The 16,924-nt window shown below is 47.6% G+C and overlaps 1 protein-coding gene across 4 annotated transcripts; it reads left to right on the forward strand.

The window, feature by feature from the left end:
- Positions 1–280: 280 nt before the first annotated feature.
- On the forward strand, positions 281–16,146 carry LOC141016390 (protein Atg16l2-like). 4 transcript variants are annotated; one of them, XM_073490710.1, is made up of 18 exons: positions 281–645; positions 1,971–2,028; positions 2,166–2,241; positions 3,235–3,308; positions 3,622–3,873; positions 3,964–4,029; positions 4,325–4,417; positions 4,870–4,923; positions 5,059–5,164; positions 6,154–6,259; positions 6,338–6,408; positions 6,499–6,570; positions 6,875–6,995; positions 7,075–7,180; positions 10,339–10,491; positions 10,573–10,620; positions 13,045–13,146; positions 13,345–16,146. In XM_073490710.1, the coding sequence occupies exons 1-18, from the start codon at positions 468–470 to the stop codon at positions 13,436–13,438; spliced, it is 1,830 nt and encodes a 609-aa protein (XP_073346811.1). In that variant the 5' UTR covers positions 281–467; the 3' UTR covers positions 13,439–16,146. The 4 variants fall into 4 exon arrangements, with proteins under 4 accessions (XP_073346811.1, XP_073346820.1, XP_073346829.1 ...); XM_073490719.1 differs by having other exon boundaries at positions 5,062–5,164; XM_073490736.1 differs by lacking the exon at positions 281–645 and adding an exon at positions 683–730.
- Positions 16,147–16,924: the final 778 nt, after the last annotated feature.

Raw genomic sequence — 16,924 nt, forward strand, 5'->3', positions numbered from 1 at the left:
CAGGAGGAGATGATGGCTGAGCCTGACTTTATATCATCAGGAGGAGATGATGGCTGAGCCTGACTTTATATCATCAGGAGGAGACGATGGCTGAGCCTGACTTTATATCATCAGGAGGACAACAAGTGTCACATGGTGTGTTTGTTTGTTTCCTCCTCCAGTCACAACAGGAAGTGCTGAGTGGGCGGTGATTGGCCGAGAGGCCGCAGCTGGCACCGCGAGCCTCTAGCCCCGCCCCCCGTCACAGTGACGCTGGAGGAAAAAAGTTTACAAGAAGAAAACAAACGAAGAAGCTCCGGCACCACCGAAGAAGAGACAAACAACACAGGTCCGGTACCACAGAAGAAGAGACATGGCGGCGGGCAGAAGAGCCGGAGCGTCGCCGCGGAGCTGCCCGTAACACCACGCCGCTCTGTGAGCGCCACTCTGCGGGGACACGGCATGAAGCGGCCCGGGCTGCGGGCATCATGGCGGACGGGACCGTCAGACTCATGACAGATTCCGCCGGGGCGTCGGCGCGCAGCGGCCGGGTTCTGGCTCCGGGAGGCGGCGGCAGGTCCGAGACCTGGAAGAAGGACATCGTCCGTCAGCTGAAGCACCGAGACCGGAGCCAGCACGCGATGTTCCAGGACCTGATCCGCTTCTGTACGGACAAGCGCAAGTTCTGTTCTGATCCATTCTAGATGGGCTGGACTTAGGCCACGCCCAGCGTGTTCTGAGCCCATGTCAGGTACCTGGGGACTCGACCTGTGGAAAGTGAAACCAAACTCCATTTAAAAATCTGCCAATTTAACAGCTCTGAGTTTCGATCAGTTCAGGTCTGAAGTCAGAGTCCAGAACTGAGTTCGGTGTCACTTCTGGAAAGTGAAACCAAACTCCATTTAAAAATCTGCCAATTTAACAGCCTTCTACCCACAAGGCAGAACATGAGTTGTTTCAGTTGTCAGACATGACGTCACAGCTACACGAAGAGTCCCAAACCCAAATACAGTCAGAGATTTTTTGAATGGAGTTTGGTTTACAGAGCTTCTTACTGGTTTATACCTGCTGAACAAAAACCCAGAATCAGAAGATTTACTGCAGCCAAGAGAGAATTGAGATCTTTTTGAATGGAGTTTGGTTCAGGGAGACCCTACCTGCTTTCACACCTGGTAAATACATCAGTACAAAAGGTTTTATGCAGCCAGAGCTGAGATAATCAGATCATCTGTGTTTAGTTTCTGACTCAAATGAAAATAATCTGTTAGTTTTACTTCAGTTGTCACGTTTGGAAGCGCCGCTGTAAAACAACAAGGTACTTTGTGGCGTTCAGGGACAGGAAGCTGTCGGACAATCAAACCACATGTTGTTCCACTTCCTCTTCACAGTGACTCATCTGTGTCAGATCATCAGTCTGCTGCTGCTGCATCATCCACAGATGATAGACGACTTTACAGCCTGCAGAGACGTGTCCTTTAATACCAACAACAGATTAAAGTTCACTTACATTATAGACACGTATGTGGACAAAGACTCAGACACAAGTGAAAGTTGGTCGTTAGACTGTAGATTTTATGATGCTGATCTGGGTTCAGTTCATGCTGGTAACTGGGTCAACAGAACATAAAGGGGAAACTGTGTGTTGAGTTTAAAATATTTGACTTATAAAAGCAGGTGAAGGAAGAAACTGTTCTTTGTTTTAAACCTCAAATTAAAAAGACTTGAAAGATTAGAGATAAGGCAGGAATCTTAAACTCGTCAGATTTTGAATGGAGTTTGGTTTGAGTTTCTCTCTCTGGCACTGAACAGAAAAAACAGCAAAAAAATCACTTCTATGTTTTCCTCATTTATTTTCCACGTTAGCTGTAGCTAATGTTAGCATAGCTGACCTCGACACATCTCATTATTAAATATGCAGTTGTTACTGGATGTTTACTTTAAACTTAACGACCCATCAGTCTCCTGTCGGCTCAGTGTCTTCTGTGTTTCAGACACTCAGCTGCTGGAGAAAACCAGTCTGACCAAAGGAATCCTGAGCTGCTCCGTCAGGTAACCACACCTGACCTATGTGTGTGTGTGTGTGTGTGTGTGTGTGTGTGTGTGTGTGTGTGTGTGTGTGTGTGTGTGTGTATGATGATGATGATGATGATGATGATACTGAGGGTGTGTTTGTTTTATGTATCCAGACGTCCCTCTGACAACAGCAGCTCCGTCTCCTCTCTGCTTCAGCGGAACAACCAGCTGAAGAAGACTACAGGAGAGGTACTGACTCACCTGCTGAGCAACACCTGCACATCACCACTGCATCACACACGACTCGCATGTTAGTCTGGGCGAGCAGCATGAATCAGTGTTGACACGTCGAATAACAACATCGAGCCGTTCTTCAGCTTGTTCTGAGAAAACGTGTCAAACATCGAGTGTGAAACTGAAATGTAAAAAATACAGTGAAAGTCAGGCTCAGCCATCATCTCCTGATGATATAAAGTCAGGCTCAGCCATCATCTCCTCCTGATGATATAAAGTCAGGCTCAGCCATCATCTCCTCCTGATGATATAAAGTCAGGCTCAGTCATCATCTCCTCCTGATGATATAAAGTCAGGCTCAGCCATCATCTCCTCCTGATGATATAAAGTCAGGCTCAGCCATCATCTCCTCCTGATGATATAAAGTCAGGCTCAGTCATCGTCTCCTCCTGATGATATAAAGTCAGGCTCAGCCATCATCTCCTCCTGATGATATAAAGTCAGGCTCAGCCATCATCTCCTCCTGATGATATAAAGTCAGGCTCAGTCTCGTAGTCCACAGAACATTTCTGGAGCTTCACAGTAAAACACTCTGGGTGTTTTATACTCTGGGGGGATGATGTCTCCATAAATCACTCCTCACATGTGCAGAACTTGCCTTAGAAACATCATGTTTTAGAGTTTTCTCAGTATCACAGTGATCCGGTGACAGTCGTCTGTACATCCACAGGTTCACTGCTAACAGGAAGTGCTAACAGCTGATTCTGCTGAGTTTTTATGGAGTTTGGGAGTTTTTCTTTTTGGCTTCTTTTTTGGTTGTTTGTCTGTTTAAATCATCTCCAGCTGCTTCAGCTGTTCAGCAGAACGCTGCAACTCTGTTTCACTGTGAAGCTCCAGAAATGTTCTGTGGACTTTGAGACTTGTGCACATTAACACTCGTCCTTCAACACGTCTGTGTGAACTCACATGAACATTCGTCCTCTCACTCTTCTTCTGTGTTTCTGTCAGTTGGCCTATCAGGTGGTGGAGCTGCAGCAGCAGATTAAAATCAAAGAATGTGTTCTGGAGGAGCAGCATGCCAGGTGAGTCACACGCACACCCGAACCTGTCTGCTCACCTGTCTGCTCTGATCAGGAGGATGCCGGCAGCTGATTGGTTCAGTCTCGTCAGGTGTCAGTAGATGAAGGTGTTGATAAACTGTTTCCTCAGAGTGAGTAGTTAGAGACAGAGAGGAGGAGGAGGAGGAGGAGGATGTGAGAGCAGAATTCAGTCATTCAACAAAAAAAAGTTTTTCTTTCGTTGTCTTCAAAATGGCCGCAGCATCTGTCAGGAGAAACACTGTGAAGTTATTTGTGTGAACTGACCCTTTAACCCTGCGGTGCTCTCTGCCATCAGACTGTCGGAGGAGGAGCAGCGGCTGGCGGGAGCGCTTGATGCTCGTCAGGAGCTGCAGGAGCGGGTGGGGCATGTTCAGGAGGAGAACGGGGCGTTAAAGATGGAGTACGACGCCCTGCTGGAGCGACAGAGGGAGGCGGAGACGAGACTGAGGGAGCAGAAGGTGAAAGGAGGACACCTGCTGGAGGACATGATCCACCTGAAAAAACAAGCTGCTGCACGCATGAACAGCCGCAACGAACGCAGGTCCAGGTACCTGAACACACCCGCACACCTGTCCAGGTACCTGAACACACCTGAACACACCTGAACACACCTGTACTGTCTGTCTGTTTCCATCAGAGCTCGAGAAGCGAACCTGCAGAAGGAGCTGCAGACTGCTGCCAGGTCAAAGGTCACCGTGGACAGGTAACCTGCCGGGTCCCGTCAGTCTGTGTCTCTGGATCCATGACTGAGCTGTGCTTGTATAAATATCCAGAATCTACCAGAATATTTCAATGTCGATGTGTCCCCCGTCTTCACACTGAGTTCTGTCCCGGTCTGATGTCCAGACCCGTTTCCTCTTACGTCAGGGGGCAGATCCAGTTGAGCTGAGCCCTGTTGCCCCCTGTGATCCAAAGTCCCGGTCCAGACTCCAGGGCCTCTGGCTCCACAGCTAACTGAGCCATGAGTTAATAATGAGATGATGGTCTTTGTGTTTCAGTTGTTCGAGCGCTCCGACCTCCAGATCCACGTCTCCAAAGAAGGAAAACCACGACCCAGAGTCCACCGAGAGACGACACACCAGACTGTTCAGGTGAGACGCCTGAAGCTAACTCACTGCTGCAAACCTCCGTCGACTTCTTCTTCTTCTTCTTCTTCTTCTTCTTCTTCTTCTTCTTCTTCTTCTTCTTCTTCTTCTTCTTCTTCTTCATCTTCTTCTTCTTCTTCTTCTCCTCCATCTTCTTCTTCTTCTTCTTCTCCTCCATCTTCTTCTTCTTCTTCTTCTCCTCCATCTTCTTCTTCTTCTTCTTCTTCTTCTTCTTCTTCTTCATCTTCTTCTTCTTCTTCTTCTCCTCCATCTTCTTCTTCTTCTTCTTCTCCTCCATCTTCTTCTTCTTCTTCTTCTCCGTCTTCTTCTTCTTCTCCATCTTCTTCTTCTTCTTCTTCTCCGTCTTCTTCTTCTTCTCCTTCTTCTTCTTCTTCTTCTTCTTCTTCTTCTTCTTCTTCTTCTTCTTCCTCTGAGGTCAGTTTGTCTCGTTCCGTCAGGTCGGCGTCGGCGACGTCACCGAGGATCCTCAGCTCCATCAGAGAGCTGTTTGAGTGAGTCGTCACTTCCTGCTCCTTCATGTTGGATCATTTCTGATGTTGATCATTCAGATGTTTGACTGTGTGAAGGACTCGCTGCTCATCAGCTGTTAATGAATCTGAAGGTCATGTGACTGTGTGTGATGTCAGCAGGAAGAGGCGTGGCCACTCAGTGTGCAGCCTGGAGGAGGATCTGATGTGTCCTGTAGGAATCTGTCTGTCAGCCAGAGTCCCAGTGAGAGCTCGACAAGTCCTGGTAATACAACCAGTACACAGAGTACACAGAGTACACACAGTACACAACAGTACACAGAGTACACAAGAGTACACAACCAGTACACAACACGTTCACCCACATGTCACTAATATGTTTGTCTGTTCTGGAGGTAACGATGCTGAAAGTTCCCATGATGCTTTGAGAGATGTAGACAGGAAGTATCTGGTTTTGGAGCAGATGTTTTTCAGCCGGCAGATTTGTTTATTTATAATTAATCATTTTTATGTTTTTGTTGAAAATATTGACAGTATTTAATTAAGAAAACAAACCAAACCAAACCAGCTTCATACATTAACAACAGGCTCGTCTGGACTTCGGTTCTGTGACTGAAGAGATTCTGTTCTCATACCGAGCCTCTGTCTCCCCCCTGTGGACATAAAACAACCTGCAGCAATAACCAATCATCAGCATTCATCAATACTTTGGTTCTGATCCATCAGTTTGTCGCTGAAACATTTTTATCTGGTTTGTATCTGCACCACACACACACACACACACACACACACACACACACACACACACACACACACACACACACACACACACACACACACACACACAGTGAGGGTTCCTGTGTGTGTGACAAAGAGCTCCTCTGTCTGCGTCTCATTACCCATCATGCCTCTCTGTCACATCTTAAAGACGCAGCAGTGAGCTCGTCGTCGCTCACGCCTCCTCCACAGGACGACGAGCGTCTCCCAGCGTTTGTCTGGAGCGTCACACGAGTTGTGACGATACTCTCCCGTCCTCCACTGTCCTGCTGCAGCACTGCCCCCCCCCTCCGTCCCTGAGCCGAGGTGTAGTTTCACCTCCTGAGCAGAGAACAGTAGAAACTAAAGCAGAAACGGAGTCACAGAACCGGAGTCACAGAACCAGAGTCACAGAACCGGAGTCACATTACGGATGAAGGAGATGTAAACAGAACATGTCCACCACCTGTTGACTGTTCCCTGCTCTCTGTCTGTCAGGAGGCCCATGAGCAAGGCATCAACGCTGTGAGGTTCAGCTCCAGTTCAGACCTGTTGGCCACCGGAGGGACAGACAGAGTCATCAAGCTGTGGGAGGTCAGAGCAGGTACAGACTGTTGTTTTCATTATCAGAGCTATGACGTCGTTAATGATGGTGTTGTGACCTCACTGATGATGTCATCAGGCTCGCTGACTCACAGAGCCACTCTGGAAGGCAGCACGGAGGGAGTCACCTGCGTCGACTTCAACCCGATGGTAAGAACGAGCTCGTGGTTCAAAGGTCTGCTGGTGAGTTAAAGGAGCAGTCTAATGTTTTACGCGCTGATGTCTGTGGACTCTGTTCAGGGTCTGAGGATCCTCGCAGCCTCGTACGATAAGTCGGCCTTGTTGTGGCAGCGAGACGAGTCCGTTCCCAAGGTAACCACGACAACCAGCGTGCAACCAAACTACATCAACATTTTCACATTTAACCCCGAACATCAGCAGCCTCAGGAACAACGGCAACATCTGACGTCCGTCTCACCTGTCTGTCTCACCTGTCTGTCTCACCTGTCTGTCTCACCTGTCTCCCCTGTCTGTCTCCCCGTCTGTCTCACCTGTCTGTCTCACCTGTCCCCCTGTCTGTCTCACCTGTCTGTCTCCCCTGTCCGTCTTACCTGTCCCCCTGTCTGTCTCACCTGTCTGTCTCCCCTGTCTGTCTCACCTGTCTCACCTGTCTCAGCTGACTCTAACAGGTCACAGCAGGAAGGTGACGGCAGCGAGGTTCAGCAGTTTACCTCATCAGGTGGTGACGGGCAGCGCAGACAGAACCATCAGACTGTGGGACCTCCACAGAGCCGCCTGTGAGTCTCATCAATCACTGATCAATAACTGATCAATGGCTCGTCTCAGGGACTGATGAAGGCACACCTCTCTGTGCAGGTGTGCAGGTAGCTGACGTGGCGTCGTACTGCAGCGACCTGGTCTGTTCTGAGAACTCCATCATCAGTGGACACTACGACTGTAAGATCAGAGTCTGGGACACCAGGTAACCCTTCACTCCTTCACTCCTTCACTCCTTCACCACTTCACTCCTTCACTCCTTCACTTCTTCACCACTTCACTCCTTCACCACTTCACTCCTTCGCTTCTTCATTCCTTCACTCCTTCACCACTTCACTCCTTCATTTCTTCATTCCTTCACTCCTTCACCACTTCACTCCTTCACCACTTCATTCCTTCACTCCTTCACCACTTCACTCCTTCCCTACTTCACTCCTTCACCACATCACCACTTCACTCCTTCACTCCTTCCCCACTTCACTCCTTCACCACTTCACTCCTTCACTTCTTCACCACTTCACTCCTTCACCACTTCACTCCTTCACCACTTCACTCCTTCCCCACTTCATTCCTTTGCCGCCTTCACCACTTCACTCCTTCACCACTTCACTCCTTCCCCACTTCATTCCTTTACGCCTTCACCACTTCACTCCTTCACTTCTTCATTCCTTCACTCCTTCACCACTTCATTCCTTCACTCCTTCACCACTTCACTCCTTCACCACTTCATTCCTTCACTCCTTAACCACTTCACTCCTTCTCCACTTCAGTCCTTCACCACTTAACTCCTTCCCCACTTCACTCCTTCACCACATCACCACTTCACTCCTTCCCCACTTCACTCCTTCACCACTTCACTCCTTCACTTCTTCCCCACTTCATTCCTTCCCCACTTCATTCCTTTACGCCTTCACCACTTCACTCCTTCACCACTTCACCACTTCACTCCTTCACCACTTCACTCCTTCACTTCTTCCCCACTTCATTCCTTCCCCACTTCATTCCTTTACGCCTTCACCACTTCACTTCTTCACCCCTTCACCACTTCACTCCTTCCCCACTTCATTCCTTTACGCCTTCACCACTTCACTCCTTCACCACTTCACTCCTTCCCCACTTCATTCCTTTACGCCTTCACCACTTCACTCCTTCACCACTTCACCACTTCACTCCTTCCCGACTTCATTCCTTTACGCCTTCACCACTTCACTCCTTCACCACTTCACTCCTTCCCCACTTCATTCCTTTACGCCTTCACCACTTCACTCCTTCACCACTTCATTCCTTTACGCCTTCACCACTTCACTCCTTCACCACTTCACCACTTCACTCCTTCCCCACTTCATTCCTTTACGCCTTCACCACTTCACTCTTTCCCCACTTCATTCCTTCACTCCTTCACTCCTTTACCACTTCACCACTTCACTTCTTCACCACTTCACTCCTTCCCCACTTCATTCCTTTACGCCTTCACCACTTCACTCCTTCCCCACTTCATTCCTTCACTCCTTCACTCCTTTACCACTTCACCACTTCACTTCTTCACCACTTCACCACTTCACTCCTTCCCCACTTCATTCCTTTACGCCTTCACCACTTCCCTCCTTTACCACTTCACTCCTTCCCCACTTCATTCCTTTACGCCTTCACCACTTCACTCCTTCACCACTTCACCACTTCCCTCCTTCACCACTTCACTCCTTCACCACTTCACCACTTCACTCCTTCCCCACTTCATTCCTTTACGCCTTCCCCACTTCATTTCTGGGCCCTAAACAGGAAGTTAGCTGGGCCCTAAACAGGAAGTTAGCTGGGCCCTAAACAGGAAGTTAGCTGGGCGCTAAACAGGAAGTTAGCTGGGCGCTAAACAGGAAGTTAGCTGGGCGCTAAACAGGAAGTTAGCCTGCTCAGTTGGTTCAGTCTCTCTGAGCCGCACAACACAGAACATGCTAACGCTACTGAGCAGCTTTCATAGGAAGGAGCGGGGCTCCGCCTCCAACACTGTGCCCAGGTTTAATATGACGTCACACCTCAGCTCTTCATCACTGAGCTCTTCATCACTGAGCTCTTCATCACTGAGCTCCTCATCACTGAGCCCCCCCCCCCCCCCCGACACCTCTCATTCATCCTCCTGACTGTTTCCACAGCGACTCCTCATCTCCCTCTGTTACCTAGCAACAGCCCCCTCCTCCTCTGACTCCTCCTGCCTGTAGAATCAGAAGCAGCGATGATTGACAGCCCTGTCCTCCAATCACACACCGGCATCGAGCAGCGAGCGGTCTGGTCACATGTTAAAGGAGCAGTCTGTAGTTTTAAAGAAGAAATTCAAAGTCAGAATTTTAATATTCACAATATTAATGAGTAGTAACACAAACTGTCTCCATCAGTGAATAAACCAGCTGTTCTCAGAGGAAATAAGGTCCCAGAGCAGTGTTTGAAGATAGAAAGGTGGCAGGGTCCGCCACATATAAACACAGTACAACAGTATAAACTGTGTTGTTCTTTAAGGTCAGTTTGTTTATCAGTTTTTTCAGCTATGACGTCATGAAGATGATCTTCCGCCCTGATGGACCACGACAGAGAACAGAAGGATAATAAGATGTGTGCTACACAAACCACAGTCCAGCATAAAGACTGTCAGATAAACAGGAGGGGTTAAATAACAAACATGGCGGCGTCATAGCACCGAGGATGTCACCAACAGGAAGTTCTGATTCTCAGCGGAACCTAGTTTTTAATTGTGATGTTTAAAGACGTTCATCAACGAGCAGACGAGCTGTTTGAAGAAGAATTCAAATGATGCGATTACAGAAGCAGTAAAAAACCTGGAAACGAGTTGTCGTCTGTACACGTCTGGTTCCCTCGTCTGAGAGTTAATGTGTTTCTGTGTTTAGCTCAAGTTTAAGAGATTTTCAGCGGTTGCTAACAAGCGTCTGAATGAGACTACAGAGGTTGTCGGGGACATTAAACGTCCTCACAGCGAACACGGAGACTCATCTGCTCACTAGTCCGTCTTTACAGGCCACTTTAGTTACACACTGTTCTGACTCTGACTTTACAACTCGTACATTGATCAGTTTATAGAAACCTGGATAGTAATTGTGCAGTAAGACGCTCAGTGGTGGAGACGTTTAAGTCCTGTGACCGTGATGTCGTCTGTTTGTAGCCTAGCATTAGCTTTTTACTGCTACACATGTAATTTGTGTTCATGTGGAGATTATCTGGATGAACAAACCAGAATATCATAAACTTTTATTTTCGGCAATAATCCAAACTGAACTGAAACATGTTCGTCCTTGTGTTGCTGTGGAGGGAAGCGATGCTACCGTCAGTCACCCTGCAGCTCTGTGTGTCTTCTGTCAGGACGGTCAGCTGTGTTCAGGAGCTTCCCGCTCAGGGTAAAGTCACCTCATTGGACATCAGCGCCGACCATCGCCAGCTGCTCAGCTGTTGCCGTGACGACTGCTTGCAGCTGGTCGACCTGAGGAGGTGGAGCAACGACCGCGTGTGCTTCAGGTAGAAACACGAGGCGTTAACGAGGCGAGTGCGTCTCTGGTGAGTGTTCGTTCACTGACCCTGTGTGTTTGTGTCCGTCAGAGCCGAGGGCTTCAAATGTGGCAGCGACAGCACCAAAGCTGTGATCAGGTGAGTTACCTGCACGTCAGCTATCCAGGTATATTATGTGAAAGATATTGAGATATGATTTGAAGGTCGTATCTCTCCAGACGTCCTCTCAACGATCTGACGCTCTGAACATTGTCTTCTGTCATCGTGAGAACAGTTTAGATGAGGAGGAGGAATCTGATTAAAAACTGCCGTGAGACTAAAATAGATGAGATGTAACTAATAACGATATTATCAATATATATGAAAAATATCTGCTGTGAAAAAGCTCCAGATGAATCAAGTCATCTCATGACACTTTCAGTCGGTCGAGACGCTTTAATCCTTTTTTAGGCCAAGATTCTGATTAATGAGTGTTCTGATGGGACGATACAAGATTTGATCACAGATCGAGATGAAAACAGTTAGGATGAGTTGATGGTGGCGAGTTTTTATTATCGTCGTAGTCGTGAATCGAGATATTTGTGATAATCCTCACGAGAGCGAGTTAAGAAACCGTCCATTTCCAATACTTGTTTGGAAGCTGAAGTGATTCCATTAGTTTTTTTCCTGATTAGTGGGATCACATCGTGTTGTTCTGTGGAGGATAATCACAACATGATATATTCAGGTTGACCCATTTTCCAGTTCTGATGCTGCGAAGCTTCAAGATTCAGGTTAGAAACAAGATCCAGTGAATACAAATCAGGATGTCACAGTGAAACACTCCTCTCACTCTCTGAGCGACAACGCAGAGTTTAAATTGATACTTTGATCAGTTAGTAATTATCTGGTTTTTCTTCCTGGTTGATTAAAAATATAATACATTAAGACATCCGGGGGGAAAAAGTCTGATTATCTACGTAATCTGATTACTCTGAGAGGAGGAGACGTCGTGATGAGACGATTATGACCTGGTGGAGATCGATGATCACAAGATTCCACCAGAGAGCTGAGAGATGAAAACAGCCGAGAGACGAGATGCTGCGTGCATCATTTTCTGCAGTTTCCATGACAACAGCAGGACCAGGATGCTGCGTGTCTCTGACAGAAACACTAAATATATAAATGTGTTTCCACCCAAACACACACACACACACACACACACACACACACACACACACACACACACACACACACACACACACACACACACAGTCAGACAGTCGGGGTTCTCTGGTGGTTCTCTGGTGGTTCTCTGGTGGTTCTCTGGTGGTTCCTCACAGAAACAATCGTGAACTGCTGGTTCATCATCATAAATCCAAACACACACAGCTGTCCATGTTTCATGCTGAACAACAGTTACAGTTTGTAGTTTGGTTCCAGTTAAAGGAGAAAACCGAGCCGTTCTGACAGAACCTGTGGTTGTAGAGCAGCGACCCGGGAAGTCCGCTGGGTGCACGTACGATGCAGAGCGGCTCTGCTCCGTCGTCCGTCAACCCCACCGGCTCTGAGTGCAGCAGCACCGGACAGCTGCAGCTGAGACAGAAGAGTTCCTGCGATAATTACAGAGTCACGTGCGACCGCAGTTACACAACGACAAGTGTTCACCAGGTGTTGTGTTGATGTTCAACTTCCTGTTGCTCTGTGCTGAATGCAGCTGAACTGATACACAACACAGCAGATACACAACACAGCAGATACACAACGCAGCGGATACACAACACAGCAGATACACAACACAGCAGATACACAACGCAGCGGATACACAACACAGCAGATACACAGTGCAGCAGATACACAACACAGCAGATACACAACACAGCAGATACACAACGCAGTAGATACACAGTGCAGTAGATACACAGTGCAGCAGATACACAACGCAGGAGATACACAACACAGGAGATACACAACACAGCAGATACACAGTGCAGCAGATACACAACGCAGGAGATACACAACGCAGGAGATACACAACGCAGCAGATACACAACGCAGCAGATACACAACGCGGGAGATACACAACACAGCAGATACACAACGCAGCAGATACACAACACAGCGGATACACAACGCAGCGGATACACAACGCAGCGGATACACAGCGCGGCGGATACACAGCGCGGCGGATACACAGCGCAGCAGTGAAGTACACTGGAGACGAGAGCAGAACCTTTCAGCTCCGCTGCCGGGTGGATCAGAGACGGAACCGAACACGGATCTGGTGTAATTTCGGCATTTGAAAGTTTTACAGCAGTTTTTTTTCTTTGAATTAAAATCTTCTGAAAACCAAATAAATATTTATTTATTAAACTTGTTTACTGATAATTTACGACCACACAACGTTTACAACTGCGCAGATTTGCTGGTCTTAAATTCTGACTTGACCTGTTGGTTTTGGGTTTTGGGTTTGGGTCTACAGAACTTGAGCTCAGCCAGGATCCTCCACATGGTTCTGGTTCTTCGTATGACCCTGTTAGAACAGTTCATCTCAGTCTAACCCGGCGTTCTTTCTCTCATCAGTCCAGACGGCTGCTTCCTCGCAGCCGGATCAGCAGATGGCGCCGTTTACATCTGGAATTTCTCCACTGGCAACCTGGAGACCCGCCTACCTGACCAACACAGGTAACCGACCAAAGAAACTGACCCGCTGATCGATACATGGGTCAGGTAGTCACAAGTGAAATCAGTTTTGGAGGATTTAATTTAATTTCCCTTTAAATCTCTGGACAACAGCAGAAAGGTCAGAGGTCACAGGACGCTGCCCCGAGGGAATAAATGTTGTACTGTTCCTTTAATGACCCGTCTCCTGTCTCTCTTTAGTTCGTCCATCAGCGCCGTGTCCTGGTCTCTGTCCGGCGAACACGTCGTCAGCGTGGATAAGAGAGGGCTGGCCGTCCTCTGGAGCGACATCTGAAGCAGCCAATCCACGAAGAGGTCACGTTGTCACGGCAACAACAGGCCGCACCTCAGAAAACTGATCTGAGACGGGTCGAAGGGACATTTGGGTTTTGTTTTCTGTTAAACTTTGTTGACTGGACTTGTTGACTGGACAACTTTCTGCTCGATGCCTTTTCTCATTTCTAACGAAACGCGACGAGGAAACGTTACAAACCACAAGTTCTGACGGCCCGTCGATCGATCCATCAGCTAATCAAACCAATTAATCGCCGGCTATTTTAATAACCAGCTCATCACTTAATCATTTTATAAGCAGAACCATCAGACGTGGTCCAGTTCAGCTTCTTCAGTCGGACCATTCGCTGCCTCTCTTTGTCATTTCTGACAGTAAATGAAGAGTTCCTGTGTGTCGGACTGTTGGTTGGACAAAGGGACAGTTTGAAGACGTCACTTCGTCCTCTGGGAAATTATGATGAGCACTTTCATGTCTCCGGGCCGCCTGTCTGTCCGTCTGTCCACCTGCCTGTCTGTCTGCCTGTCTGCCTGTCTGTCCGTCTGTCCACCTGCCTGTCTGTCTGCCTGTCTGTCCGTCTGTCCACCTGTCTGTCCACCTGTCCACCTGTCCGTCTGTCCACCTGTCCGTCTGTCCACCTGCCTGTCTGTCCGCCTGTCTGTCTGTCTGTCTGTCCACCTGTCTGTCTGTCTGTCTGTCCACCTGCCTGTCTGTCCGCCTGTCTGTCTGTCTGTTATTGTCTTGTGAACGTGATGTCTCAAACACACCTGGAGGGAACTGCTTCGTGTCCACTGTGACTCAGAGATGACCTCAGAGGTTAAACGCACTGTGTTCTGGTCGTTGTTCTGCAGCTCGGGAACAACCGGACTTCTGCCAGTAATTCTGCTTCACTGTTTCTGTGTGATGTTAAAGACGATGTGTCCACAGTGTCTTTTTCAGTTGTTCCCCACGAGGAGCGAGCGTCTCCGGCAGCTGCTGAGGATCGTGTCATCGCCGCGTCCTCCTCGCTCTGATGTCTGATGACACATCGTAAACACAAAGGATCCGTGTGGACCGGACAGCGGCGCTGTCAACGTGTTGTTGTCGTAGAGACCAGAAGCGCTTCATCAGCGCTTTTCTGCCAAAAACAAACTAGATAAATGGTGAAAGTGATGGATTGTTGCAGCGCGACAGTGAAGTGGTTCTTTACGCTTCGTGTCGCTGAAGTTTTGACCTCTTCAGACTTTTGTCTTCTTCATGCTCCTTTTGGACGAAGCCTGGAATCCAGACACGGAGTCTTATTGTGAAAAGTTAGGGTCACTCAGGTCACCTGTCCTCATCCTGTCGTAACAAACCTCCAGCGGCAGAAATGTTAAAATTAAAATGAGGAGACAAAGGCGGCGCGATCACCAGGAGGTGCAGCTCTGAGCTCCGGGCGCTGGATTTCCATTTTAAAGTCGTCGGCACTAATCCTCCGTTCGGCCTCTCGGCTTTGAAGAGTGAAGTCAGCAGCTTCAAAGAGAAGTCGATGGCCGGAGGCTCGACAGTCGACACGAAACAGGCTGATTTACATCCTATTCTGTGAGCCGCTGCAGCATCCGAGCTGATCTGTGTCATCGTTTAGTCAACGGGCCTAACGAGGCCGCAGAACCTGAACTAAGTCCTGGTTCCTGTCCAACGACTGAGTGACACGTTTTATAGATCCAAATTATTAATAGAAGATAAACAGCTTTCCACCTGAGGGATTTACAATGTAATGAAATCATTGAAACAAAACTAAAGGGAGAGCGTCGTCGTATTAATAATTAATAATTAATAATTAAAGGGAGTGGAGCAGCTGTGTGGCCGGTGAACGAGCCGGGCTTTACAGTGAACCGTTCCTGAGGTTCTGGTGACGAGTTACGAGTCAGATGATGCTCTGATCAGTTATATTGAGCTGCTTAAATCTGCTTCTCACACATTAAAATAATTAACTAACGTTATTTGACACGAGCTGCTTGATCCGAACTGAACCTTCTGTGACTTTAACTCATTGATCTGATGTGACGACAGAAACAGTCTGGTCGTGCAGTGACGTAACAGAGCGGAGCGTCCTTCACTCCCAGATGATCTTCGGCTGAGTTCAGACACTGAATTGATATTAATGATTAACAGCTGATCAGAGATGAGATCATCTTTATTGATCCCACAAACGAGGAAATCTGCATGAAGTTTATCAGATTTGATTTCAGCAGCAATAACTTTGATAACCGATGAATCAGTTTGAGTCATTTAACGATGGAAAGTAAAAACTGTGCTGTCAGTTTGTTAAACGTGAATACTGGTTTATTTCCTCCTGAAGAAAATGATCGACAGTCGTCAGCAGCTGATTCTTCCTGCGAGGACACAAACAAACTATCAGTTAATAAGCTCCGGTAGCTTCCTGCTCACTACAGATCCTCTGTGGAGACGTGTTGGGCCGTCAGAGATAAATGGATTTGTGTCGTTCACTCCTCCAGCTGAGCGCTCGTTCACCGTCACGTCGACTAATAATGTAAAAAAAGAGGATTAAACTGTGGTTTGTGTTGAAGTGTCCAGGCGTCTGTGGACGTCCAGTCTTCTGTTATTTATTCGGTGACATCGTTTCGTTTGTTTTTACTCGCTAATCTTGAACCTTTGTGACCTGCAGGGGATTTTAAAAGGGAATGTTTTCTGTTTTTTTAATAAATGGTGAAACTGAGCGTAACAAAATATTTGATGATTCAGATTCAGTCTGGTTTTATTTTCTACCTGCTGCTGTCAGATCAGCCTGTCGGTCCAAACTGAGGGCGAACACACACATCGCTGACCCGTCTTCATCCGGATCATCAGCCGACTCGTTACTGAGTTCTGACTTCCTCTCAACGTTTAGATTCTGAACTGAAGTCAGAATCCAGAACTGAAAGTTCAAAGTGTTTGTTCCCGCGGCCTCGTCGGACCGGAGACGTCTCAGTGTCAACAAATCAAATGCAGATTCATAAAGTTCATGAAGAACAAATGAATTTAACAGAGTGTGTTCTGAAGTATTGATGATATTTCTGATGACGTTCCTGTTCACGATGAGGCCGCGTCCTCTGTGATATTCAACTCGCTGTAATTCATTTATTCATGTGCGATCACTTTATTTCTGCAGCAGTCGGAGATGATTGACAGGAGCTCGATGATCAATTTAAATATCCTCCCGTCTGTGTTATAATCTGTTTTCTACATGTTCACAGTGAAAAGTCTCCGAGCAGGACTCACATCAGCTCGTCTGCATCCAAATGAATTAAATTCACTTTTTAAAATGTCGTTTTCTCGTTTGTGTTCATGAATCTAAAGATTTGTCTGCTGGTCGGATGTTCCTGAGTGGAAACTTGTTTCTGTCGCCCCCAAGTGGCCAAAAGAGTCAATTATTGAAAGAGATGATTAGCTTAGCTTAGCATAAAGACTACAAATAGGGAAAGAGCTAGCTGAGCTCTGTCCAAAGACACGGGGATTAAATGTTCTCAT

Source organism: Pagrus major, chromosome 2 (genome assembly GCF_040436345.1).
Source record: "Pagrus major chromosome 2, Pma_NU_1.0".
Classification (NCBI taxonomy): domain Eukaryota; kingdom Metazoa; phylum Chordata; class Actinopteri; order Spariformes; family Sparidae; genus Pagrus; species Pagrus major.

Coding starts and splice junctions, on each gene's coding strand:
- LOC141016390 (XM_073490710.1), top strand. CDS start 468: ATGGCGGACGGGACCGTCAGACTCATGACAGATTCCGCCGGGGCGTCG. Junction 6,409..6,498: donor GCGTCGACTTCAACCCGATG/GTAAGAACGAGC, acceptor GACTCTGTTCAG/GGTCTGAGGATCCTCGCAGC. Junction 6,571..6,874: donor GAGACGAGTCCGTTCCCAAG/GTAACCACGACA, acceptor CACCTGTCTCAG/CTGACTCTAACAGGTCACAG.